At 37.0% G+C, this 26,432-nt stretch overlaps 4 protein-coding genes and 1 non-coding gene across 6 annotated transcripts; 3 read left to right on the top strand and 2 right to left on the bottom strand.

Annotated features, from left to right (window-relative positions):
• Window positions 1–544: 544 nt before the first annotated feature.
• Window positions 545–638, bottom strand: trnai-uau (transfer RNA isoleucine (anticodon UAU)). Its single transcript has 2 exons — window positions 601–638; window positions 545–580 (listed from the first exon to the last, which is right to left on the bottom strand). It is a non-coding gene; the product is annotated as a tRNA-Ile (tRNA).
• A 1,302-nt stretch (window positions 639–1,940) lies between these two features.
• On the bottom strand, window positions 1,941–3,781 carry cnpy4 (canopy FGF signaling regulator 4). Its single transcript, XM_059521670.1, has 6 exons — window positions 3,609–3,781; window positions 3,271–3,397; window positions 3,036–3,132; window positions 2,789–2,911; window positions 2,444–2,561; window positions 1,941–2,334 (listed from the first exon to the last, which is right to left on the bottom strand). Exons 1-6 carry the CDS (start codon window positions 3,691–3,693, stop codon window positions 2,231–2,233), a joined length of 654 nt encoding a protein of 217 aa, XP_059377653.1. The 5' UTR covers window positions 3,694–3,781; the 3' UTR covers window positions 1,941–2,230.
• A 1,639-nt stretch (window positions 3,782–5,420) lies between these two features.
• Window positions 5,421–18,034, top strand: LOC132116510 (calpain-5-like). Of its 2 annotated transcripts, XM_059525399.1 has the most exons (14): window positions 5,421–5,679; window positions 6,156–6,581; window positions 8,934–9,125; window positions 10,240–10,371; window positions 10,711–10,922; window positions 11,019–11,211; window positions 11,401–11,594; window positions 14,422–14,499; window positions 14,606–15,059; window positions 15,216–15,338; window positions 15,880–16,076; window positions 16,273–16,391; window positions 17,054–17,190; window positions 17,337–18,034. In XM_059525399.1, the coding sequence occupies exons 3-14, from the start codon at window positions 8,961–8,963 to the stop codon at window positions 17,499–17,501; spliced, it is 2,169 nt and encodes a 722-aa protein (XP_059381382.1). In that variant the 5' UTR covers window positions 5,421–5,679; window positions 6,156–6,581; window positions 8,934–8,960; the 3' UTR covers window positions 17,502–18,034. The 2 variants fall into 2 exon arrangements, with proteins under 2 accessions (XP_059381382.1, XP_059381389.1); XM_059525406.1 differs by lacking the exon at window positions 5,421–5,679 and having other exon boundaries at window positions 5,694–6,581.
• Window positions 18,035–19,382: 1,348 nt separating this feature from the next.
• On the top strand, window positions 19,383–22,455 carry LOC132116497 (transmembrane protein 272-like). Its single transcript, XM_059525394.1, has 5 exons — window positions 19,383–19,432; window positions 19,589–19,657; window positions 19,756–19,806; window positions 19,900–20,106; window positions 22,121–22,455. The coding sequence occupies exons 2-5, from the start codon at window positions 19,594–19,596 to the stop codon at window positions 22,312–22,314; spliced, it is 516 nt and encodes a 171-aa protein (XP_059381377.1). The 5' UTR covers window positions 19,383–19,432; window positions 19,589–19,593; the 3' UTR covers window positions 22,315–22,455.
• A 2,268-nt stretch (window positions 22,456–24,723) lies between these two features.
• LOC132116494 (cytidine deaminase-like) lies at window positions 24,724–26,158 on the top strand. The gene is made up of 5 exons (XM_059525380.1): window positions 24,724–24,974; window positions 25,283–25,393; window positions 25,523–25,634; window positions 25,730–25,787; window positions 25,878–26,158. Exons 1-5 carry the CDS (start codon window positions 24,968–24,970, stop codon window positions 25,989–25,991), a joined length of 402 nt encoding a protein of 133 aa, XP_059381363.1. The 5' UTR covers window positions 24,724–24,967; the 3' UTR covers window positions 25,992–26,158.
• Window positions 26,159–26,432: the final 274 nt, after the last annotated feature.

The following is a 26,432-nucleotide window of genomic DNA, read 5'->3' as shown; positions in this document are numbered from 1 at the left end:
TGACCAAGAATAAAAGCACTGCACTAGGAAGTCATACATGTGTGATTAATAAGGTTCAAAAGAATGTGTAGTACAGTTAATGACTGTGATTGGTCATAGAAGTCATTAGCAGCTGGCCCTGCATATTTTTTCATTTTAAATGTTTGTAAATTGGAATTTAAGAAGTTTTTAAACAAACACACATTAAGAAAAGAGAGAGTGAGAAATGAATGAAAAAGCGCAAGATGAAAGATTTAAATAAACAATCAGTTTGCGTATAGTTTCAGATGTAATAAAAACATGATTCTATAAAAAAAAAGAAGAAAAAAAAAAAAGAAATTCTAAACTCCCGTATAGTGAATTGTAACACTTCTCTATAAATGCAAATCAGACATATTATTCATTATTAGACTAGCTTAATGTGTATGACAAGAAATCAGCATAACTAACTGAAATAGTGCTGTCTTTTTGGTGTGCCTCCCACAAGTACAACAATGAACCCCCGCTAGTGACATATATAGAGAATGTCTTGTATGATTTACCTTGATGCGGAAAGGCTTAAAACTACTCCAGGTGAGGATCGAACTCACAACCTCGGCATTGCCCTGCTTTGTACTGCTGTATAAGTACCGCGCGCTAACCGATTGCGCCACTGGAGCTTAGGCTGCGCTACAGAACAACCACAATCTGTCCATCTTATAATATTCATAGGATGAGAGTCTCATGCTTCCTAAAACTTGAAAGGGGAAACGTAAGACGGGTCTCTCGGTTCCTCTGGTGATAATGTCACACATGTATCTTTCAGCTTAAGTTATCGGTTTATTATCCACGAGGACCGCTTGTCACCCTATCAGTGAACCAGTTTATGAATGGACACAGTTGGTTTTTAGTTTATGTTTTTAGGACTGTACTGCCCCCTAGGGGTGTCTCCAATGTTCTCTTTTGGGCGCGGTTGATGCATTTTTTCTTAAAACCCCTGGTTGGTAATTAGTATCCTCTACTTAAGTTTCTGTGTTACAGTGAGCTCTGTGAGCGTTATTATAAGTGTGTTATAGATACTGTTACTGATCTTTGACAAGCATGAATTCACTTGTCATTCACTTGTTATGACTCATGTTTTTAACCACTAGGTGACAGTTCATGCACATCATTAAGCTCCAGCCAGCTGGGATCAAAAGGAGATTATCTTTCATATAAAACCTTTTTAATAACTGTAATCTTTTTTTTTGTTGGAATGTCAAGGTTACAATTTACTAAAACATCCGAAAATACCCTTATGTACATTAAGCAAAAACAAAGACACAAAGGGCGTCCTGCAACTTAATTGCTTACACGTAATGCCACCATAATCACTTAATATCACTTCATTCGGGTGTGTGTTCACAGTGTGTGTGTGTGTGTGTGTGTTCACTGCTCTGTGTGTGTGTGCACTTTGGATGGGTTAAAAGCAGAGCACAAATTCTGAGTTTAAATTGCACCCGGAAAACTCCATATTTTGGACATGAGCAATTGCATACGCAGTGTGGAGAATTTCACGTCGAGCTCATGTTGACCAGAAGACAATATGCATGTTAAAATTGCTCCAGAGGCTCGAACTCACAACCTCGGCATCGCTTTGCATAGTACTGCCTTATAAGGTTCGTCAGCTGACCTTAAATAGTTAATTGGATAGGATCGGCTCTCTTCTCAGACTGGCGAATGATGAGCCAGACCTTAAGAGCTCCTACTGGCACTTTGGTCACCCACTCAGCCAAAAAGACGCCAGACATATGATTTATAGAAAGAATCCATTGTTCAAAAACATTACTGTACATGTTACATCAGGAGAAAATATATTTGAAGTACCTCACAATACAAAATCCTAAAAGCATCTGTTTGGTCTGTGCATGGTTGTGCTACAATTCCCTATCAAGTCGATCAGAAAAAAACTGTTAGTGTTTGTAATTGCTCTAACACATCCCTATAAGATAATACACAATAAAAGGCACATTTCAGTGTCATTCTTCATTATTGGTAACACTGAGAAATATCAGCATGGAAAAAGAGGTAAAACACCAAGGACCGTTCACGTTACATGATCTGGCAAAAGTAACAGATTAGGACAATTTTGAACACTTACAGTTAGTGTTCGTTGCTGTAAAGTCATGTTCGTGTAGATTTGTGGAAAAAACGTATTTTTCTTGGTTCCTGTAGTTTTGTGCAAAGATTTCCTACAGGTCTCATGCATTCATCAACCATTATAGCTCTGCTTTCACAGTTCTCCTGCGTCATGGGTCTGTCTTCCGTTCTCTCCCTCGCTCTCCTCTTTGGATCCCTTAACACCCATGTCACCTTTCCATACCTCATTCAGGCATTCTGAAAGAGATACAATAAGGCCTGAAAATAGTGGTTTATGTGTAAAGGAAGGATTATATTATGATTCAGACTATGCTCGTGAATGCCAAGTGACACAGTGTACTTCTACCTTGGTCCGAGTCTCTGAGGACATGGGCTGCACAGAAAAATCCGTCAAGTCTCTCATCTTGATGATGAAAGTACCAGCTCTCCACAATCTCCTCATACTCTTCCAACATGGTCTCACACTGTAATATAAATTATATAAATATATACATTTGACCATATTGTCCCAAAAGGTATATTTTTCATTTAGAAGACAGTATATTGATCCTCTTTTTAACATTCTACAAACCGACAGTCTAGTTCATAAACACTATAAACCGTTATCAGTAATCTCAAACAATAACTATATCTAATTTATGAATATGCAATTCCACAACTCTTTCTTTGTTTGTTAGTGCATGAGTATTACCTGTCTCTTCAAGTCTGCCACCTCCACTGATGGTTCATCCCACAGTTCAAACGGGATCCCCAGCTCCACCTTCACTCCCTTATCCACCAGGTTTTTCAGTGTGTTCATGGTTTGACTTGTGCCCTGAGAAACACAGCAGTCTAAAATCATTTATCATTTTGCAAAGAAAATCCACACGTTTAAATGATCTCTGTAAATAAGAATTGACTGAATTTCATTTGAAAGAGTGCTAAGGTGAGCTCAGTACCTTGGCATAGCGAAGACTCCCCGGTCTCTCAGCATGGACTTTATACTGCAGAATTCTTTCACAGATGTTGTCCATGGCCTCAGTAAGGCGAGTCTCTCTGGAAACAAATAAATCGTAATAGCAAGAAGTGGGAGAACATTAGTACATTTAGTTTTCTTCCTAACCTTGAGGGTTTTGTTTTTTAAGCTTTCTCATAGGGACAGAACTGACATAACAGTAAGTCATCACTACTTACGAAGTGTTGTATTTGATTTTGCGCCTGCGCTTGCCAGTTTCCAAAACTTCTCCGAGCTCTAGAACTTCCTTCGAGCGGCCAGTTTTTTCCAAGGCGTCCTGCAACTCCACCGTCAGTAATTTACAAACTATTAAAAGAAAGAAAAAAACTTCAGAACCCGACTGAAGTTTGGTTTTGACTGAATAACTTACACATGAAGTAGCCTACAGAGGAAAACTTTGTATATATATTTTAATTGCATTATATAATAGTTTGTAATAATTAAAAAACAAAAAAAGTATGCTTGCATTCAACACCTTAGGGGCAAACGAAAGAAGGACTAGGTAGGTGTTTCTTACCCTCGCATTTATTTGGTAATCGCTCCTCTTGGTTTGCCAGGACGGGGCTGAACATGCAAATAAAGAGAATGGCAAACATGTCCATAGTGACCTCTGTTTACAAACTTGGAATCAACAGGAGTTCGTTCACATTAAAGCCACATCGACATTTTTGAGAGTGGTTCAGACTAGTGGAACGGAGCATGCGCACTGACAAAGCTAAACAGAAAACGCGTTATCGATTTAGGCATAGCTAATCGATGGCACACATCATTGAGTTTCGTTCCAGGATCATCGCAAATATTAAAGAAGGCTACAATAAACGCTTACTGGTCAAAGTGGAAAAAAAGGTGCATTTATTAACAAATTCTTAGGATACGCGGAGACTATGAAACAAGCGCTTCAGGCTTCGTATTACAGACACATCCTTAGCTTCTTAAGCCTCATGTGGCAGGTTCAGTGATGTGAATGTGCACAATTCAACTGAGCAATATTAAATGATTCTACTGCTTACACACACACACACACACTACTGGTCAAAAGTTTGGGATCAATAAGACTTGTAATGTTTTTTTTTAAAGAAGACTCTTATGCTCATCAAGGCTGTATTTACATGATCAAAAATACAGAAAAAAACAGTAATCTTGCAAAATGTTATTACAATATAAAATAATGGTTTCCATTTAAATATCCTTTAAAATATAATTTATTTATTCTAATATGCTGATTTATTATTCAAATGATCAATGTTGGCAACAGTAGTGCTGCCAAACATTTTTGGGGAAACGGCAATACTTTTTTCGGGATTCTTTGATCGATGAAAAAGTTGAAAAGAACAGCATTTGTTCAATATATTGTCACGTTGTCTGGTCACTGTTTCCCTGAGTCTCCACTAGTGGTCTCACTTCCCCATAGGCACCTCACCATAGGCACTACAATTCCCACAAAGCCTTGTCCCTTCATCACAGTAATTGCACTCCTGTTAATTGCACTCAGGTGTCTTCACTTGATAGTCATTACCCTGCCTATATTAACCGGTCTTTTCTGTTTGTCTTGATTTTCTGTTTGTCCTTTCTTTCCGTCACCCAGTATCCTCGTCTTCCGAGTTCCTGTTCCCGTTCCTTTCCTGTTTGTTTATTTGTTGGATGGATTTATGGTTTTGACCCCTGCTTGTTGATTGCTCTTTGGATTACCCATTAAAACCCATACTGCGATTGGATCTCTCGTCTCCTGCGTTTCACTGGGTCTCCGATCGTAACATGTATATAAAAATGTCCTACCAATATAAATCTTTTCTATCACTTATTACACACACCCTTGCTGAATAAAAGTTTTAATTTCTTAAAAAAAAAAATAGAATGAATAAACATGATTTATGATTTCTAAAGAATCATGTGACACTGAAGACTGGGGTAATTATGCTAAAATTCAGCTTTGTATCACAGGAATAAATGAGATTTTAGTTAAAATAGAAAAACATTATTTTACACCATAATATTTAATTATAACCCACACCAATGCTCTAACTAAAGGCTATTGATAACTAAAGTATTAATCATTTTACCTTTTGGCTGTCGAGAAGACAGAAGTAGTATCTGTTTAATATATTGTCCCATCTGACTCTTTGTGTCCTTGAGTGAGTTGAACAAGTATAAAATTGAGTTGATGTGTATTTATAACAGAGACATGTAGATTGCATTAACTCAGCTGGCTGGCACTCAGTTTACAAGTCATCTGCAAAAACCATTTGAAAAAAAGATACGAAACAGTGTTTCTTGGCAATAGTTTATTTGCATTAATATGTCTGTAGTAAGAAGTTAGCTGTTGATATTGAAGTTAGTGTCTTCAGAGGGGTGTCTGGGTGCATTACCCGGCTCCGGGCCCTCTTGAGGATTCAAGTGTCAGCGCCATGCGTTATTGACAGCCGATATGGTATGATGAACCTTCTGGTGGGTGCCTAAGGGAGGGGGTTGAAAAGCGAAGGAGAGAGGATGAGAAGGATAACAAATCTGAACAGACAACTGAGATAAGTACTACGTGAGAACCTGGGAATACCCAGAGTGAGCAAGAAGGCCAGATCGTGAGTGAGACTGTGGATGATTATGCACGTGAATGCTGGGGGAGCTGCATGCCTAATTAAGGGATTTGGGAAGGAGGGAGCCCATGTGTTAATATAAGAGTGAGAGAACACAAGACAGCGATGAGGGAGACAGGTGGCAGTGGGAGAGCAGTTGAGCTCGCCACAGGGACAGAGATAGGGTATGACCAAATACACATTTTATATAGAAAAAGAGTGAGAAAGGAGAAACCTTTAAAGAAGAAATGTGCATGAAATTAGATGGATGGAACAAAAGCAAATAAGATACATGCACTTAATTGCCTTTGTTTTTTTTGCATTTATGGTAAACATTTTATGCACACAAGTAGACAAGTGGCAATTCCTGGCTGTGGTGTGTCTTAATAGTAACCTTTTGTTTCATTGCAAGCTGATAGCGTGTTTTGTTTGTGTATGTGTGCACACACTCGTCTCAGTATCAGTAATTGTTTGTTATGTCACTGTGTTTTCAGCTAGACTGGCTGGACGGATGGAGTTACAGTACATCCCCAAACAAATGATAGTCCTTCAAACAGATGTAAAATTCATAATATTACACGTTATGAGGATTAATTAAACTTTATTGAAAATTCCAATGAATGCCAGAGTATTTATCTATTTAGAAGACCCAAGGATACTTATACCTGGTCTACTGCACAAAACCTGGTTGTCACAGCGACGTCAAACAGAAAGAGAACACCTGCTACACTGATCCTGTTATATTAGACACATGGACACTACTGCTGTAAAATGACTGATGACTGAAGTCTTATATGCCTCATCTTGTGTAAAAACACTGCAAATAACAGCCTTCCCTGACAAAAACTGAATTACCGGATACATTGCCACGAGGAACATTTTAAACCAAGGCAAAGCAAAAAAACTAAAGTGAGCTACAGGTAAGATCTGCATCTATTTTTTTAGTGGGATTGAATTTAGTCTTCAATATTAATTTTCCATTGTTCATACAGTGGTTTGCTATGTTATACAGGCCTACTGGGATAATCAATGAGCATGGGTTGATTCTTTTCTTTCTGCCACATTAAAATGGTCATTTTCCTAATTTAATATTAATTTATATAAAATAATGTAAAGCGTTATTATTTTAAATTACTTTAATACTTATTATTCCATCCAATTATATTACCATGTAAAATTTAAGTTCCAAGTGCTCTCACCTTATCAAATCAGACTGCACTTCATGGAAATGTTAAAATATATTATGATTTTGCATGCTAATATGATCATGGAGGAAATATGCTTAAATGGTGTTGTGACTTTATACAGCTTCAGCATTGTTTAAATGGAGTAAATCTTGCACTACAACAGTATTCCCATCTTTAAGTGGTTCTCTTACAAATCCCACTGAAATTAGGTTCTTTGTGATATTTTAATATGTGAGAATTGAAACACAACATTCATTTTTTCATGTATTGTGAAATAAGGTGATTGCAATAAAAGATTCAGTCCTGTTGTAGAAGTTCTGGGGTTACACAGATGAAAAGCAATTGCTTTTACAATTGCCTTACAATTTGGCCTCCATATGTGAAACATTACAATAACTACCATTTCCTGACAACTCCACTGTCAAGCATAATTATTCTGGTTCTGAGGTGAAAATGTGTCCAAAGAATTTTCTGGTCTTTGAAATAAAAAGTTGCTTTTTAGTCATAATTCAAAGACGTGTGTAAGTCAAGCCTAGCCCACTCCTCAAAAAGAAAAGAAAAACACCTATGGTGATGCAGGATACTGTAGATGCTGCTGGGGAAAATCACCAGAGATCGGGTGTTTTGTTTAATAGAAGTGGTGCAAATTTTACCAGGAGAATTATGCCAAATGCAGACTCAAATTTACATCGAAATGGCTTGAGAACAAAAAGCTGAATGTTCAGCAGAGGACCAGTCAAAACCCTGATCTCAGTCCAACTGATGATCTGTGACAGATTTGGAAAATTGCAGTGCATCAGTGCTATCCGACTAACCAGAACAACCTGCGGTGCAAATCTGCATAGACGAATAAGCCAACATCAAACCTGACCAGTGTGTGCTGAAAGCAGGTACAAAATATCATATTTGTTGATATTAATTATTTTCTAACAAAACAATTGTTGCAACAGTAATAATAAGCAAAAGTGTCAATATTTTATATTAATAGTTTCAGATTGTCTAATTAAAATATCAAAGAGATATAAAACTGAATATTGTTCTACGGTTCTGTGTTGGTTTTGTTTTCTTTGCTAAACTCTGATTCATTCCCTCAGTGAGGTAAGTCAAGAGTGCAGTGCTAGTGTTGGCCTGTTCGGTATGTGCACACAACTTGGATCCAGACTACACACACACATACACAAGCACTAACGCAAACTTACAAACACTCATAGGTGGCTCATATACCAGCACACTTAGTTGGCCCCTGGCCTCCCCGTGCCCCTTGCCAGAACCCCAATAGCTAATATGTCCCCTAAATCATATCCCTTCCCACATACACACATTGTCTCTCATGCACACAGAAACACACAGTCTTGACTTTAATATGAGATATCCAATCAATCCTAAACCCAGTTCCCAAACCCATCTAAGCACAACTTTTCCTCTAAACATATTTTATTTTGATGTTTTTACATGCAAAGGGACTCCTGACACATTAACCTCTCCAGGGCATGTCTAACCCTTCTCCATTTCCAAGGGAAACTACACCGTCTGCAAATACACCGTTACCCAATCATCCCTGAAACTAAAGCTAAACTCGAGGTTACAGGACGACACTTAACATTGTGGTTTACAGATTCTACCGGCTGTTACTGTGGAACAAAGGCGTCACTCTAACAGAAATAGGATATAAAAAAACCTTTTTGTACTTAGGTATTTTTATTTTATTATATTTATTATATACTGGAATATTTACTGAACATGGTTTGATTTTAAATTAATCTCATGCAACTCAGATGTATATCATTGCCTATTCTGTGAATTGTATCATCTCCAATGTCAGTATCAGGCATCATTATTTTTATTTTATTATTCTTTGTTATTTTAATCTTTGTTGTGTGCATAAATAAATTACATTATGTTGTCAACTCAGGTTGCACTTTATAAAAATTATATTTTACTCTCTCAAATTTAATTGCATTAAATTTTACTCTTAATAGATCAATTTTCCCCAACTTCTCCCTTAGCATATTAATATTTCTATTCCTTTGTCCACAACTTTTCTTCTTTCATGTGTATTTTCCTTTTCTGTCATCTTCTCCCCAGCTTCTTTCCGCTTCTCCTCTTTGCAGTATGCCAGAGAAAGTGTGCAAGTTTCAAGGTCAGTGTTATCATAAGCTGAAGAGATCATGTCTGAGGCGAGGGGCTCTGTTCCAGGATCCATTCTTTCCTCCTTCAGCTGAGTCACTGTTCTACAAAAGGACGCCCCCTCCAGGACTGATGTGGAAGAGACCTAGGGTAAGAGAAACTGACAGTGAACTGACAGTCGCTTTCCATTTGAAATGTGTTTGTGTTCATACGTAGATCATTTTTTACATTTTTAGGAGTATATTAGATGGCCTTAACGATTTTGTTGGTGCTAAAAGTGTAACGCCACAATAATAGAACAATATATGTTAAAAGAAAGTATTTCCTTTGGGGAAGTCGTGGCCTGGTGGTTAGAGAATCGGACTCCCAATCGAAGGGTTGTGGGTTTGAGTCCCGGGCCGGCAGGAATTGTGGGTGGGGGGAGTGCATGTACAGTTCTCTCACCGCCCTCAATACCACGACTGAGGTGCCCTTGAGCAAGGCATCGAACCCCCAACTGCTCCCCGGGCGCCGCAGCATAAATGGCTGCCCACTGCTCCGGGTGTGTGTTCACAGTGTGTGTGTGTGTTCACTGCTCTGTGTGTGTGCACTTCGGATGGGTTAAATGCAGAGCACAAATTCTGAGTATGGGTCACCATACTTGGCCGAATGTCACTTCACTTCACTTCACTTCTTTCATTACAAGAGTACAGTAGAGTCTGATGTTACTGTACGTACGGTCTGGTGGCAGGCCAGTGGTGTCTGACCCTCTCAGTGAGTAGATCTGTCCTCATGACTCTTGTGATGCTAAATGTGGCTGCACAGTCAGCAGCATGAGAGATATGTTTAATTAAAGGCCTTAAAGGCGTCGGTAACCTGATTCTTAAAAAAAGTGCATGTGTTGTGTGTATGGCTTCAAATGAGGGAGATTACCAACATACCATGCTACATTTACATGTGATATGTGGACAAATCTAATAGACAGTTAAAGCAGCAATATTCTAAAATCTGAAGGAAAACAAATTTGTGCAAAATCTTTTTAGTCAGGAAAATTTAGTTAAAATGTTAATGAATTAACATCAGACAAGTTGTGTCATAACAACACTATGTTTTTTGTATGTGTTTGTTTGATTTGATTTTTTTTTTTAATTATTATTATTTACTTATCTACTTTTGCAAAAAAAAAAAATGTGATTTATTATTCTGAAATGTTTCTTTAATGAAATGGGTAGGTGTAACCATATACACATACAAATAATTTAAAGGTCCTCTGTCTTACACCTAGGAACTGTGTAAAGATCCTCGACTATTTGTGGATGGAATCAGCACAAGGGACCTGCACCAGGGCAGTCTGGGTAACTGCTGGATGGTGGCCGCCACATCATGTTTGGCAGCAGAATCATTGCTCTGGAAGAAGGTCAGAAGATATATATGTATGTGTGTGTGTGTGTGTGTGTGTGTGTGTGTGTTTAAGATTTTTGTAAAAGAAGTAAATACTTTTATTCAGCAAGGATGCATTAAATTGATCAAAAGTCAATTGAAAAAAATTATAATAGCTATTCACAAATAATATTTTCAATATATCTGTTTGTACTGTATTTTTGATCAAGTAATTGTAGAAGCATTAAAAAAAATCTTACCAAGCCCAAACATTTGAAGGGTAGTATATATGGGTTTCACTGACTGCATTTATCATTTATCAAGATCTCACTCCTGTTCTCTCTTTCTCCTTACTTTTTAATGGTCTCTTATTCAGGTGATCCCAGACCATGCTGAACAGGAGTGGCACCCAAAGCGACCGGATCTGTATGCTGGAATTTTTCACTTCCGTTTCTGGAGACTGGGCCAGTGGACAGATGTCGTGGTCGATGACCGCTTACCAGTCAGTGAGGATGGAACGCTGCTCTTCTGCCGTTCTGCAACTCCACGGGAATTCTGGAGCGCCTTGTTGGAGAAAGCCTATGCCAAGTGAGATGCTTGTCAAATAAGAGAGAATTGTTTCAATGAATTAAGTCTCTTTTATTAAAAAAAAAAATAATTGTTTCTCTCTTTTTGCATTTTTAGGATAAATGGGTGTTATGAGGCTTTAGAGGGAGGCAATACAGCTGAAGCCCTAGTTGATTTTACTGGTGGCGTCTCTGAACCATTGAATTTGAACCAGGAGGAACTAATCCAGCATGTTGACCAGAGAAAAATGCTGTTCCAGACACTAGCACACGCACATAGCCATAAAGCGCTCATCACCTGTTCCATTCGGGTCAGAAAACAGGAGTAATTTTATTATTTTTTTAAAGTCTAAAAATCCTGTAAATCAATTAACTACAGCAAATGCCACATAATAAGTGCTCTGTGTGTCCTAATAGGAATAATGATACATTCAAGTAACACAGCTCTGATTTTTACCTCTTGCTTTTGTACACAGTTTGTCTTTTTATTTGTGTTGCAGCCAGCTGAAGGAGAGCAGGTAGAATCAGTTCTGGACTGTGGACTGATAAAGGGTCATGCATACGGTGTGACTGCATTCAAAAAACTTCGAATGTCAGAGACTCTGAATGGCATGTGTAACGCAACTCGTTTGCACATGGTCCGGATGAGGAACCCTTGGGGCACAGCAGACTGGACAGGAGCGTGGAGTCTTGGGTGAGTTAATGGCTACCTATCTCTCTCAGAAGCACAAAATCAATGAATAACCATGGTTAGCAGAACCCACAATTAGACAATTTAATTGCATTCTTGGCATTTCCTACAGTTCTCTTTAAACAGTGCTGCAATCAATTGGTGCACGGTACTTATAAGGTACAAAGAAGATCAATACTAAGGTTGTGTGTTTGAACCTCACCTGGAACATGATTTTATGAAGACGTTCAAATGGGAAATATATCGATGAATATAGAAAAAGTATAGAAAAGGGCTAATATAGTTGGTCTTTCACGTTCGATTCTATACTAGGATAGAGAATTTTTCTGTGAATCAAGGGTTAACAAAAAAGCAGGTGCAATATTGGCTGGCCATCTTAAAATCAGGTGGATAAAATGTGCGTACACACAGATTTGAAAAAAATTTGATCAACTACTAATGTCAAAAACAAAAACATATTCAAAAAAACTATAATTCAGGTTTTCTTAACTCTGGTCCTTAAAGCCCACTTTCCTAAAGAGGTTAGCTCACCTGGATCATGATGTTAAATGGGTGGTCTACCGACTTTTTTCAAAGGCTTGATTGTGTTTATGGAGTGCACTGAGAAAGTAACAGCTACACGCAATATTGTAATCCTAAAATTCACGTCGTACTTGCAAACTCTGCATGCATTAAGTTTAATTCATGCTTGATTAGTAGATTGTTTCCGAAAGCGCCGACTTGTGATTGAAGTAGTCGATCACTCGACTACTCGACTAGTCTATGCAAGCCCTAGTACACACAGATTTGAACTTAGAGAGTACATATGCTTAAATTCATGCCAGCGCTCAAAAAGGCTTGGACGATAATGATGATGACGATAACTGGTGTTCTTTTATATGTGTATTAGGAGTCGTTTAGAAGGCAAAGAGCAAAAACCTTCAGTTGTGTAAAAGTTCACGATCATTTGCGATTCATAGATTTCTCAGCTGAAAGAGAGGCATACGTACGTTTTCTGTGCGTACGTTCAATCTATGAATCACATGTAGCTTATGAATATTTGAGAGATGATTGTAAGATCAAATTCAGGATGGTTTCTGCGCAACATTTTATAAATGAGGCCCAGTGTGTACTACTTATAAGGCGGTACAAAGCAGAGCAATGCACAGGTTGTGTGTTTGAGCCTCACCTGAAGCATGGTTTTATGATTCAAAAGTAATTCCAGTTGGAAAAGAATTTGAAGTGAAAAGCTAACGTGAAAGAATTTTGTTTGTCGATCTTCAATTGAGGCTGACATTCTGTAGCATAGGTGCCAAATCTCCCAAAAATGTGAGACTTGGAAACTGGAATTTGTGTATTCAAGCTTCATAGCCCATTTCTGTAATTGAACATTTGGAGTTGGCTTTCCCTATAGCTTTTGCATCAACAGCTTGAGTGGTGTTATCAGTTAATGTGTGGTGTTCATAAGGAAGTAAAAAGCAGATCAATGCTGAGGTTGTGAGTTCAAGCCTCACCTGGAGTGTGGTTATAGGAAGCAAGAAACAAGCTAAAAGATGTAAATGCCCTTTAGATTCTATACTTTAATAGAGACACTCCAATAAAAAAATGAATAATTCAAGGTCTTAATTTAAAAATCACCCTAATATAAGATGGCAATCTTTAAGTGATTTGGACACTTAATAAGCATATATGTTCCAGTGAGTCAGATTTGAAAGTTTGTGTTTTCAAACATCTTTTGGGACAGTGGCTCCAGTGGTGCAGTTGGTTAGTGTGTGGTAGTTATAAGGCATTACAATGCAGAATGATGCTGAGGTTGTGAGTTTGAGCCTCCCCAAAAAGCATGGTTTTACAATGGACAAAACATGCTAGAAAAAAATGAGATCAATGACTAATGTCAAAAATAAATCAGTTAAAAGATGCAAGGAACAAGATCTAAAACTAACATAGAAGATACGCAAACGGAACCATTGCCCTTAGATTCTATACTTTAATAGAGATATTTAAGTAAAAAGATATTTCATAGTCTAAAGTTAAAGATCTCATGAAGATTAGCTGGCAATCTTTATTTGAAGTGGACACGTTGTAGCATTTCTGCTAATGTTCCAGTGAGGGATATTTGGAAGTTGGGATTTATAAAGCACCTTGAGCCCAACACCTCCAGTGGTGCAATTGGTCAGTGCGCATTACTAATCTTTCAATAATATGAGGCATTGAAGTTGAAATTTCTGTATACATGCTTCATAGATTATTTCTGTAACTGAACATTTGGAGGTGGCTTTGGCAATAGTGTTTACATCATCACATCAACAGCTCCAGTGGCGCAATTGGTTAGTGCATGGTACATATAAGACAGTACAGATCAGAGCAATGCTGAGGTTGTGGGTTCGAGCCTCACCTTGAGAACAGTTTTAAATGGATGAGACATACTAGAAAAAAAATTATCAACTACTAATGTTAAAAACATAAACATCACTGTTCATCTCAGATTCTATAATTCAGGTTTTCTTAACTCTGGTCTTTGAGGCCCACATTCCTAAAGAGCTTAGCTTACCAGAATTTATGAATTTAAATGGGTTGTCTACCGGCTTGATTGTGTTTTTGGGGAGTACTGAAACGTGTTCATGCTTCATAAAAAAAATTGCGTTCTTTTTCACATATTTTACTTTTATTCTGCATCGCTTTTCCATTCTTCTAAAATCTGCTAATGTCTCCCCCACTTACATTACGGGTAGTTTCATGTGCTTCCAGTGTAAACTGGAAAACATTCTCTTCAAATGCAACAAAATAAAACAATAATAAAAAAATGTCATAGTTACCAGTCAATTCAAACCATAAACTGGTTCCCTTTCAGATCGCCTCAGTGGCAGCAGCTGAGCCGCAGAGAACGGGATAAGATGGGCCTTGTTGTCCGAGATGTTGGAGAGTTTTGGTAATGTAAAATGAATGTTAATTTTCAGTGACATGACAGTGTATAGACATAATTATTTTGAGAAACATGTTTTAACGCAGTATTGTAAATGTATAATTTTCCTTAGGATGGAGTTTGAGGACTTCTGCCGTTACTTCACAGACATGGTGGTTTGCAGGTTGGCGGAAAAATCCCTCCTCTGGCCACGGACCCACTGGAGGGAGGTGTGCTGCCAGGGCGCTTGGACCTATGCATCTGGGATCCAACCTCCTCCCACATCTTCTTGTCATCTGAACATCAAGAACCAGAGGCCTTCAACCGGACTCCAATGGTCTAAACAAAGGCCAGCTCAAAGACAAGACAAAAAGGAACAAAGACTGAGTGAAAGGCAGAAAGAGGGACAAATCCAAGGCCAAAAACAGAAAAAGAAAGAAATAAAACCAAAGCAAATTAAGGGGAGAAGGGAGCATGTGAAAGAACAGGTAGAAGGCATGGAAATGAGATGGGAGAGGCAACTTGACAGAAGAAGTCGATGTGGAGGGTGTATCAATCACAGAGACACATTTCTATACAACCCACAGGTAAATCTCTCTGGGAATTTCCAAACGAAAAATGACATTGAAGCATAAATGCTTAAGTTTAATCCTTTAAAAAATTCAGCCCGCTTATTTTCTCTCTTGTCCTTAATTTTACATAAAGATGTTTGTCCTTCATTTCTCTCTCTATCTCTTTCTTAGTTCCTTTTTGAACTGGTTGGAGATGGGGCAGAGGTCTTGATATGTTTGCAACAGGAGGACAGGAGGATGAAAAGGAGGGAGGGAAGTGGGGAGAACTTACCAATCGGCTTTGAGGTTCTAAGGGTAAGTGACTGACTAAATCTCATCTACATTTTTAAACATTTTTGCGGCTGTTTAATTTATGTTGGCTGTGGGGGTGGTTTATTTATTTATTTTTTAATTAGAAGTTCTGTACAATCGATGCAGTATCACACAAGCAACAGTGATGTTGCTCCAAAGATCAGGTGATATTTATGACTGTGAATATAAAATTGCTTTCATACAAGAGTTAAATAAAAAAAAAACTTAATATTGAGTAATTTGCATTACAATTCCATGATCCTGAGTCTGAATGAGTGTTTTGGAATTACTGCTTGAGTGAATAGTCACTTGTCGTCAATGTATCCTGCACAGACTGACAAACGGAGTGATGCAAACAGTGAAAAGTCAAAGTGCTGTGGACTGTATCAACACTCTTGGTTAACCCCATCAGATTTGATCAATGTACATAACTGTAATGTAATTTAAAATAAATCACATTAACTCATTAGATTCTAGTCTACATTTGTATTTAATTGGTCCTCATCAATGCTTCTTCTTTCTGTCCTCTTTATCCTTCCTTCAGGTGGAGGTGAATCGTGTTTGTCGTGTACAGTGTTTATGTGAGCAGGCTGCTAGCTCTGTGTATATGGACTCTCGTAGCGTTACTCTGCGAGTGACTCTTGGCCCGGGACGCTATGTTATCCTCCCCACTACTTTCCTGCCTGGAGCCACTGGTCGCTTCCTTCTGCGTTTTTTCTCCCACTCACATGTGTGCCTCAGGTAGGCACAGAAGATAAGGCTACTCTGCTCTGTTTTTAATTTAAATAAGGAACCAATTGAACAGTAAACAAAATTTTGATCTAGTTCTAGATACTTACAGTTGAATGCAGTCATTTTTAATGTTGAATGTTTAATAAGGTGACTGATTTAAAGGATTAGGAAGTGTTTTCTTCTTCACTTTATCTACTGTCTTCAGGGAGTTGAAGGAAGAGCTGCCTGCTCCTTCATTGTGGCAGTGTTGTTTTCCTGAGCCCAGCGTTGTAACGACAGTCCATCTGCTCAAAGCCTCTGGCCTTAGCCATCCCAAACAAACAGGTTAAAACTCACCACTAAATTTTATTGTAATACTTAAATGACAAGCAAGCGTGACTATATGATCTTATTAACCTTTACATTCAAATGGTGAAGAAAGCTGTTCAGATTTTCAAAGTTTTGGGTATAAAATTATAGGAGTAGCTCCATAAACTACAACAAAGCACATGTATATCAATTGTAAGTACAGTTGTGCCTTATATTCAAAGTTTCATTAAAGGGATAGTCACCCCAAAAAAGAAATGCTGTCATCATTTACTCATCCTAAAGTTGTTCCAAACCCATATGGGTGAGCACAAAAGCATATATTTTGAAGAAAGTTGGTAGCTAAACAGTTGACGGTAGGTAGCCATTGACTTTCATAGTATAGAAAAAAATACTATGGAATCCAATGGCTGCCATCAAATGTTTGCTCACTCACTTTCTTCAAAATACTTTTTTTTTAATGCTGAACAGAAAATAAATTTGGATCAACTTGAGTGCGAGTAAATGATGACATTCATTTTATGGTGAGCTATCCCTTTAAGTGACAGCTTTGGATCCGTCAGAAACTGGATCAGTCCTGCTTTGACTGTTAGCAGACCAGTATTTTATTTGTTTCAGCTGATTATGCCTTTAATTTACATCTTTCCTTCTGTGTGTATATATATATATATATATATCAGCTCCTGATGTATATGCTGTCATCCGTTGCGAGGAAGACTCTGTAAGGACAAACATTTTCAAAAACGATGGAAGTCCTGAATTTAACACCAAGGCCATCTTTTATAACAGGAACCCAATGTCCAAAATATCCATTGAGGTTAGAGACTACTGCAGTGTTTTTTTGTGAAGGCTGACGTTTGCCAATGTTTCTGTTTTATAAATGAATTAATGAAAAAAGTTGTGCTGATGTTTGCACTTTTGTTTGTATTTGTGTTACATTCATTTATGTTTTTATTTGTGCAGCTGTGGAAAAGAGGTTTGCTGTTGGACACGCTCCTGGGAGGAGCACGAATTCAGACAGGAGGACATGAACGCTGTCAAAACAGAGTGATTGACTTGCAGGGTGGCCAATCGCGAGGCTGTGTATTTATAGAGACTTCCTCCAGTCAGTGCCTGACAGACCTGTGACCTAGTCGAGGTAATGACTGAAGATATATTTTTCAGAGGACTGATAATCAGGAACAACTACATTTCTGCCATACTTCAGCATAGAAGGGAAAACTTCTGGAGCAACCTGGGGTTATGTGCTTTGCTCAAGGGCTTACAGTGATGGATGAAATTCAATGTATCTGCTGGACAGATAATGAAAAATATGAAAGTCTTGGATTATTTTACTAGACAAATGCTGATAATGTAGAAAAGTTATGCAACAACTGACATAATGGCTTATTCCAAATGCTGGACAAATAGAATTACCAAATATAACTGCAGTATGAATTAAATCTGCTATTCGTTTTGATGCTTTGACTCAGTGTTAATGGTCGATTCTGATATCTCAGTAAGTCTTAAAGGGCTCACATAGTCAACAGAATGCAAAAACTGCATTTCAGTACTGTGACCTTTAATAAATGCACAGTGAACGCTTCTTTTGGAAACAGGTCATGCGTTTCCCTGAGTAATATTGTTTGATTTGCGTAGGCATTATGGATCTAAAGCAAACATAGAATTATGTGAGATCTTCTCCAGTATCTAAAGCATCTCGCTGTAGTATTTATTGTGTAAACCAGGGATTTTTACACTTTAATTCTGCACTTAGTGAACACAACTGAATAATTACTCAAAAGTAACCATTTGGCTGTTTCTGTTTCAGTGATGGTTATTCCGCATTGCTCAAATTGCAATAGGTGTGTTGCAGGGAATCTGAAAGTGGCAATAGCTATGCGTTTCCCTTCCATTATTTAAACTGCTCTTACAGTATGTTACCTGCCATCACTGTATCACATGTGCTGGGTTGTGGAGTGTTTAGTGTATTTCTGGCCTTGCTGCATTGCTCTGTTAATACATTAGCATGGTACTTGCCAAGAAAACAGCAGATTTTCATTGCAATTTCTGTGACATTTTAGACATGACGTTCAATGGATATGGTTATGAATTCGATTTTTCGTATTTTAATTCTAGACACATGACCCTATTTTTTACTGTGTGTGGTATATTTTATAGTTTATCATAATTAATTTGAATATAGATTTTGTAGTATTTTTAATTTATTTAATATTTGTTTTTATATCTTTACTTATATTTGTGTATTAAAAAAAATTAACTAAAAAGCAACCTTGCCGATCAGCAGGAAAGCATTATTACTGTAAGCTTGATTTGTTTGATCTTCATGGATCTTAATAATCCATGAATCCATTTCCCCGGGCGCCGCAGCATAAATGTCTGCCCACTGCTCCGGGTGTGCTCACAGTGTGTGTGTGTGTTCACTGCTCTGTGTGTGTGCATTTCGGATGGGTTAAATGCAGAGCACAAATTCTGAGTATGGGTCACCATACTTGGCTGAATGTCACTTCACTTTCACTTTCACTTACATAACAGGGTTCTTGATGGTTTTGTGTGATAAACTCAAATAAACAGAAAAAAGTGACTCCATGTTTTTTTTTAAACATTATTTAAAATATCTTTTTAACAGTTTTGCAAGTACATTTTTAATAAAATAATTCTTGAAGTTGTTATTGCGAAATGCTAATTATGAACATGACTGTACTTGTCATATCTGCTAGTCAAAAATGTGCATGAAAAAAATAGTTTTATCAAGATTACAAAATGAAAAGCACTAATGAAAATAAGCACCTGTCAGAGATTTTTTCCACTGTCTTCCAACAGAAGTTCATGAATGTAAATAAAGGGGATTTGTTCTGAGGGACAATAACTCCAGCCTATTAAAATCATTGCAGCATTATACATGTTTGCGAAATTGTTTGAACACAGCAAGAACAGGTTTATCTTGAAATGCTACAGTCGTGAGGTCAGTGACGCAGCCTTCTAAAATAAGTGAGCGCACAACCCATCAATAATCATTTCAGGCTGTTTCTGATCCCGTGGTGTGTGAAGAACTACAGGTAAGTACGTTTGTGCAGATTGAGATATGGGAAGGCAATTTTACTCTGATATATCTGTAAGAGTATTATTTTTCACAGATTTACATAGAATCCAACGCAGTTACAAAATCAGTTTTTAATGAATCGGGTTTTTTTTATATTGTATGCTTTGCACAGGCACCATGGATCCAAAGCAAATGTTGAATTATGTGAAATCTCCTCCAAAAATGAGTATAACTTGCCTTGGTATGGGAGTTTTACGCCATAATCATTGTTACTTTTGTACTTAAAGAACATAAAGTGTATTGACTCAAGTGAATTTTTTTGACTGATTTGTATTTCAGTTATTTCAAAACTGCTGTTGCTGGCTCTTCCCATTGCTCAGATTTCAATAGGTGCGTCACAGTGAATGTACAGTATGTACTGTATTTATTCCTCTGCTTTTACATTCCATTATTTAAGTGCTCTTATGTTGCCTACCATCACAGGTGCAGTGTATCTGCAAGACTGTCCCCAGCAGCACTATATCCCAGTGTATGTGCTGGTTTGCGGAGTGTTTAGTTTACTTCTGGCCTTGCTGTCTTGTCTGCCCTGTGCCAGGGAGACGGAGGAGGGGGGTCAAACTGTGCTCAGCCGTACCTTCAATGTGTGGAATTCTCTAGTTTCTACCTTCATGTTCTGTTGGCTGATCTGTGGTAAGACACAATGGTGTATGTGGGTGGAAGAGGTCATTTAATGTGTTCATAGGTCTCTGACAGATTCGGTGCATTGTTTGGTTAATCCATTACAAAGTCACTTGCCAAACAAACAGAAGATTTTCATTTTGGAATGCTTAGAATTCTAAGTTGTGAATGGAAAACAATGCAACCTGTTTTTGTGTGTGTGGGTCTGTTTTTGGGTGTGAATATGAACTTTTATATAGTAATACAGCTTAGACAATGTCTGTTTAATATAAAACTAGAAAAACAACATTTCACAGATTTCATTTTGAATTTTAGAATTTGAATGGGGGGGGGGGGTGTCTTTTTATAGTTTCATTTGAAACATTTAGATATATGCCATTTACTTTATACTATTTATTTCATGAACATTATTTTTTGAACAGCAGACTTTTTTAACAATTAATAAAAATTAATGGAAAGTAAATACTAATTAAATGTGAATGCATGTTTTTAAAGTAATCAAGTCAAGACACTTTTATTACAGTTTTTTACAGACGCTAGGACACGTTTCTCAATACTTAGGTCACTTTTGCAAAACTCTTCACACAGTTCTCCTAACCAACTTTGCAAAGCAGTTCATTTCACATTCAAAATGCACTACAACTACCAAAACACTTTATTCAGGTCTCAAATCAACTCATTGTTCCAGAACACTAGCAAAGGTTGACAGTCTACAAACACACTTTGTTACCCACAAAACAATGACCTAAAAAACACTAACAACATGTAGCATTATACAATGTTTTCTTGTGTAAAACAAGGACACATTTCTGTTTATAATTCACTGCAATATATGTTACTGGAATGAATCAGACATGATGCAGAATTTGTCAATATGTTATGTCGTTTATTTATTTTTATTTTTTTGCACCGAGTAATTCCAAAATAGAAGAAATTGTATACACACCATCCACTGATACAGATACAATAGTAATGCTAATCTACTAATTGTCCAATTGTTATTATAGTATTTAATTTTAAGATTTAAAATATATTTAATTCAAATATCATTGTAGAAATGTAGCAAATTGCTGTCTTATTCAGTTTTGTATTATGTCATTGTTTTGAACATAAGTTTAACAGTTTTGAAAACAGTATGTAAGCATGTGCAAATTGACTTGTACGTACGAAGAGTTTTGGCCGTTGTTGTGTCTGAGTGAGAAAATAATTCATGAAATTTGAGAGATGTAGTCATTGAATGCATTTTGTGCCAAAGCAATGATAATCGATCCTCAGTTTAGCCCAAATAGACTTCTGTTGTGCTCACTATGTGAAGAGTTTTGCAAAAGTGACCTAAGTATTGAGAAATGTGTCCTAGCGTCTGTAAAAAACTGTAATTTAGCACTTTATACATTAGAGATATTTCAAAGCAGCTTCACAGTATTAAAGGCATAGTTCGTCCAAAAATGAAATTTCTATCATTTATGACTCACCCTCATGTCATTCTGAACTCCTTTGTTCATCTTCTGAACACAAATTAAGATATTTTTAATGAAATCCGAGAGACCCTGTATAGACAGCTACACAATTGAAACATTTAAGGCCAAAGATAGTAAGGACATTATTAAAGTTGTCTGTGACATTAGAGGTCCAACTGTAATTTTATAAAGCTATGACAAATACTTTTTGTGTGCAAAGAAAATTATCTTCCGTGTCAGTCTTTGACATGCGTTCATGAGAGTACAACGCATTCTTGTGGTGCTGCTGACACAGGAACCTGCGTTCAGTTGCCCTGCTGTCTATGCAGGGTCAGAAAACTCTTGAATTTCTTCAAAAATATCTTAATTTGTGTTCCCGAGATGAACGAAGGTTTTACGGGTATGGACCGACTTGAGGGTGAGTAATTAATGACAGACTTTTCATTTTTGGATGGACTGTCCCTTTAAACAGGGAAGCAACAGAATCGGTGATCCCAACTTCAAATGATAATCTGGAATAAATTATATTTCTGAAATGAATGTTTCATTTATTTATTTTTTAATTATAGGCAGTGTGTGGATTTATTCTATTTATCCTCCTAACTACAACCAAACCGTGGCTGGAGATCCCTACTGCAATAAGACCCTCTACCTGTTTGCATTCTGGACCACAACACTGGCATATATTCTGATAGGTCTGGTGGTGGTGCTTGGGTGCTGTGTTTGTATCTGTGCTTTCATTTTTGGAATAGGACAGCATTAGCAAAACCAACTTATCTTGATGACAGGGTTTTGATGGTTGGTGTGATATAATCACAAAACCAATATTAACCAATATTAAATTGTCTTTAAAACCTTTGGTAGCATTTTGAGCATTGAAAGTAAAGGGAACTGATATTATTGTCTTTTTTGTTTTTGGCCAACAATGAAAACAAAATCTTAATAATAAAATCAAATTAACCACCCACTCAATGTTTTTGTTATTCTGTTCAAATGAACACACATAAATTAATACATAAACAAGGCTTTTGTTATACTGGAGGTTATAATTGCTGCTATTGGAATTGGTAAATCAAGCGTTTTTACCTCATTATTCAGAAATAATTTGGATTTAATAACATATTCCTGTATAATATTGACCGAAACATTCACATACTTTGTACAGTGAGCAAACACACTCCTCTACTCAAACACAAAGACTGCTGAATTTTATTTGTTTCATTTTTTGTAAGTGGCCTACTCTCTGAGAGACTGCCCTGTCCAGCCCTACATCCCAGTCTACCTTATGGTATTTGGTGTATTTGTTTTGCTTGTTCTGAAAGTGAGCCTGGGCTTATGTGTTATACACTTGCAAAAGACACCTATGCACTGCTGCTGCTGTCTATGCTGATAATTCACCATGCACTGGCAAGATGAGGCTTTAATAAAAGTTGACTGTCTATACAATAGAAACACTTTTTTTTACTTGTTGTTACATTAAAGAAAACAGAGAAAAGGGGCTGTAGTTAAAATAGGTACACTTTAAAAAATAAATCCGTAAAAAAGCAGAAAAAGTACTGGAAGCTCAAATATCAATTTAAATAAAATATATACTGCCAGCGCAGTGTATGATGGTTAACTGAAAATGTTTATATAAAGGCAAAAAGGTGGTTGTTATTTTTCAGTTTGGGTTTGCAATAACAGTTTCTCAACATTTCACCAAAGGAAGTGTTTTAATGCTACTGGCTGAGTCTGATGACCACAGAAATGTAAAAAAAACCATACTGGTTGACTCAGAGCAGCTCTATCCGGTTTAACATGAATATAGACTGTTCAGTTCTTCATAACGAAAGCTGATTTTAGTTGTCATCCTCATGTTTTTAAGTCTATGAGGCAAATGAATAAGAGAGAATTCATGTTTTCATGGACTTTTTAAGAAATCGTTGAAGATGGAGACTACTGAGGTGGCTGCCAAAAAATCTTTCATTGGTGAGAATATTAAGAATTTGTTTTTTTCCCAATAAATAATCAACTTCGTTAAAAAAGATACAGATCCTTTTTTTTTCTTCCAGTGATGATTAACATGATTGCATGGATGATTTTATTAACAGCTACTGGATTAGGTAAAGAACCTTTTTTGTTTACCGTATAAAATATTGATGAGATGATTAGTGTAATCACAATCTGGAGCACTTTAAATGCTTTTAACTAATAATTGCATGTCAAGAATATGAGTAGCTTTATCACACCATTGGACGCCTGCTTTTCACTCTGTCATGTGGCTGTTCGGATAAATGTTTCTAGGAGTGATCCATTTCCATGAGTGCCCTGTCCAGCCAAACCTCCCCATCTATGTGACTGTGATTGGATTGACTGGTCTGATTTCACTGTTGGTCATGTACCTGAGGAACACTTTGGATGACTCTTTGCTGGTTCGCTTCTGCAGTGCTTTCAGCTTTACGCTCTACCTATTCATTGTGTGCTGGTTCGTTGCTGGTGAGAGAAAGAGATGTTAAATTACTGATAATTAAGGACAAAGTTATCGTCAGCCTATCGTCAACATATTTGTATTCATATTTATGCATTTATAAATAATATTGACACTAAAATCAATGGTGGTCTCATGCTATTCTTTCAGGTACCCACTGGATTTACTCCATATATCCTCCCAACTATGTTCCCACCAGTACTGGAGACCACTGTCACAAAACCCTGTATCTGTTTGCATTTTGGATTAACAATCTAGGCTTTCTTTGTGTGTTCATACTGTCTCTTTTTGCTTTGTATTTCACTTTGACTCGTAGGACTATGTTGTTCACCAGTAGAAACCTATATGTTAAAATTTAGCTGCAGACCTGTAGATAACTTCCAGTAATGCTTTGAAATTGTGCTGTATTGTTTATACTGGTGTGATCTTATTATATACGTTTGTCAAAAGAGCTTTCAGTGGTTGTTTCATCAATAAAATTCTTGATGTTTTTAAACTACTGAAAATAAAATTGCAATAAGATACCTTCCTTTATTCATTAGAATATAATTATTTATTAATCAGATATTTCTTGAGATCTGTTAACAGCACCTTATTTATTTATTTGTATTTGTTTTTAAACAATAGCTATATCTTTTTTCAGTATATATTTAATTGTGAAAAGTTGTATATATCAAAATACACTAATTTAAAAAAACGTGATAAATTATTCAAAAGGATTAGAAAAAAACAAACTTGTATTTTGAATAATTCATGAGGTTGGTGGATGTTTGCCCCGCCCACAACACTTGTTCGGTCGGTCAGTTGTCCCGTCACAGCACCCGTCCCAGAAATGTCATTATTCCTGGCGAGGCATCAACAACAACTGTTCACAAAACTGCGTTATGTTTTGAAAATACGCTGTCAGAAAGACTATATCTAGTCCATTTTATAAAGTCGGCTATTTGTTATGGCTGGTAGGTACACATTTAATCCAATAACGTTACGTGTAAACAAACAATTTTTTGCATTCAATGCACGTTAGCTAACGTAGTTGATAGCCTATGTTTGGCGTGTGCAGGTTACTTGAGCTTAGCGGCCTATTTTTGGGACTTTGCTATCTGAACCCCTCATGCTTAATGTTTAAACATAACCTCATCATACTTTTGTAGTATGACATGCATTTCTGTAATTACAAAAGCGTGCCAGTGTTATCATAGTTGTGTATTGACGCGCTTTTTATTTTATTTATTTTTTTGCTTTGTCCTCAACTTTTGTGGTTAAGTTGCGGAGCTAGTGGCAAAATGCTTGCAGGCACGAGAAATGGCTTACTGTCCGTACAGTGGGTTTCCAGTCGGTGCTGCAATTCTGACGACAGGGGGCGCCATTATCACTGGTAGGCGGATGCACCCGCTTGTTTCATTTTTGACTGAAGCAATGTGATTCCACAGCATTTAATCTGCCATGTAGTCAGCTCTTTATCATCTTATGCTGTTAGAGTGTTCTTAACCATTCTATCTTGTAGGCTGCAATGTTGAGAATGCCTCCTATGGCCTTACTGTGTGTGCGGAGAGAACTGCGATACAGAGAGCGGTCGCAAAAGGATACCGAAGATTTACAGCCATAGCCGTCACATGGTATAACATATATATATATATTCCTAACACAAGCTGGTTTACTGAACCGAAAACATATTCAGTATGTTAAAGAATCCTTTTGATTTCTCCAACAGTGATATCAAAGATAGTTTTGTGGGACCCTGCGGTGCTTGTCGACAGGTATTAATGGAGGTACGGCTTCACTCATATTTTAGTTATTACTTTTCCTTTGTCTCAGTTTTTTTTACATGCATTTATGTCACTTGCTCTTTTTTTTTTTAGTTTGGCACGGAATGGGATGTTTACCTCACTAAGCCAGATGGCACCTATAGGAAGACCAGTCTCAGAGACCTCTTGCCTTTAGCATTCACCCCGGCTCACCTGCAGAAGAACTGAATGCACTACCCGAAAATTTCCTTTCTTTTTTTTAAAATATAAATTTAGGATTGATACCACCATGAACTGTGATGTACATGAGGCCATTTCAGTCACAATATCATCTCTCTAAACCTTGCATTCTACAAAAGTATTTATTCAAATAAGAAGGGTCAGAAATGTTTGAACAGCTTTAGTTGAATATCAACTTTTTTAATGCATAAAAAATTCAATTAAATTAAATGTAAAACAATTAAAAAAAGAGAGATTTTTTTTAAGTCTAAACCTTTTGTCCCTTGTTTATTTAGAGAATATAGAGATAGAAAGAATGGTTTAATACTTTATACTTTTCACAAAATATATTTTTTTTAAATAACACTTATTTATTAAGCAAGGACACGTGAAATTGTTCAAAAGTTACAATAAAAACCTTTGTAATGTAATAAAAGATTTATATATCAA

Source organism: Carassius carassius, chromosome 3 (genome assembly GCF_963082965.1).
Source record: "Carassius carassius chromosome 3, fCarCar2.1, whole genome shotgun sequence".
Taxonomy (NCBI): Eukaryota; Metazoa; Chordata; class Actinopteri; order Cypriniformes; family Cyprinidae; genus Carassius; species Carassius carassius.
Note: the sequence above shows the minus strand (reverse complement) of the source record. Positions and strands in the feature narration are given on the sequence as shown.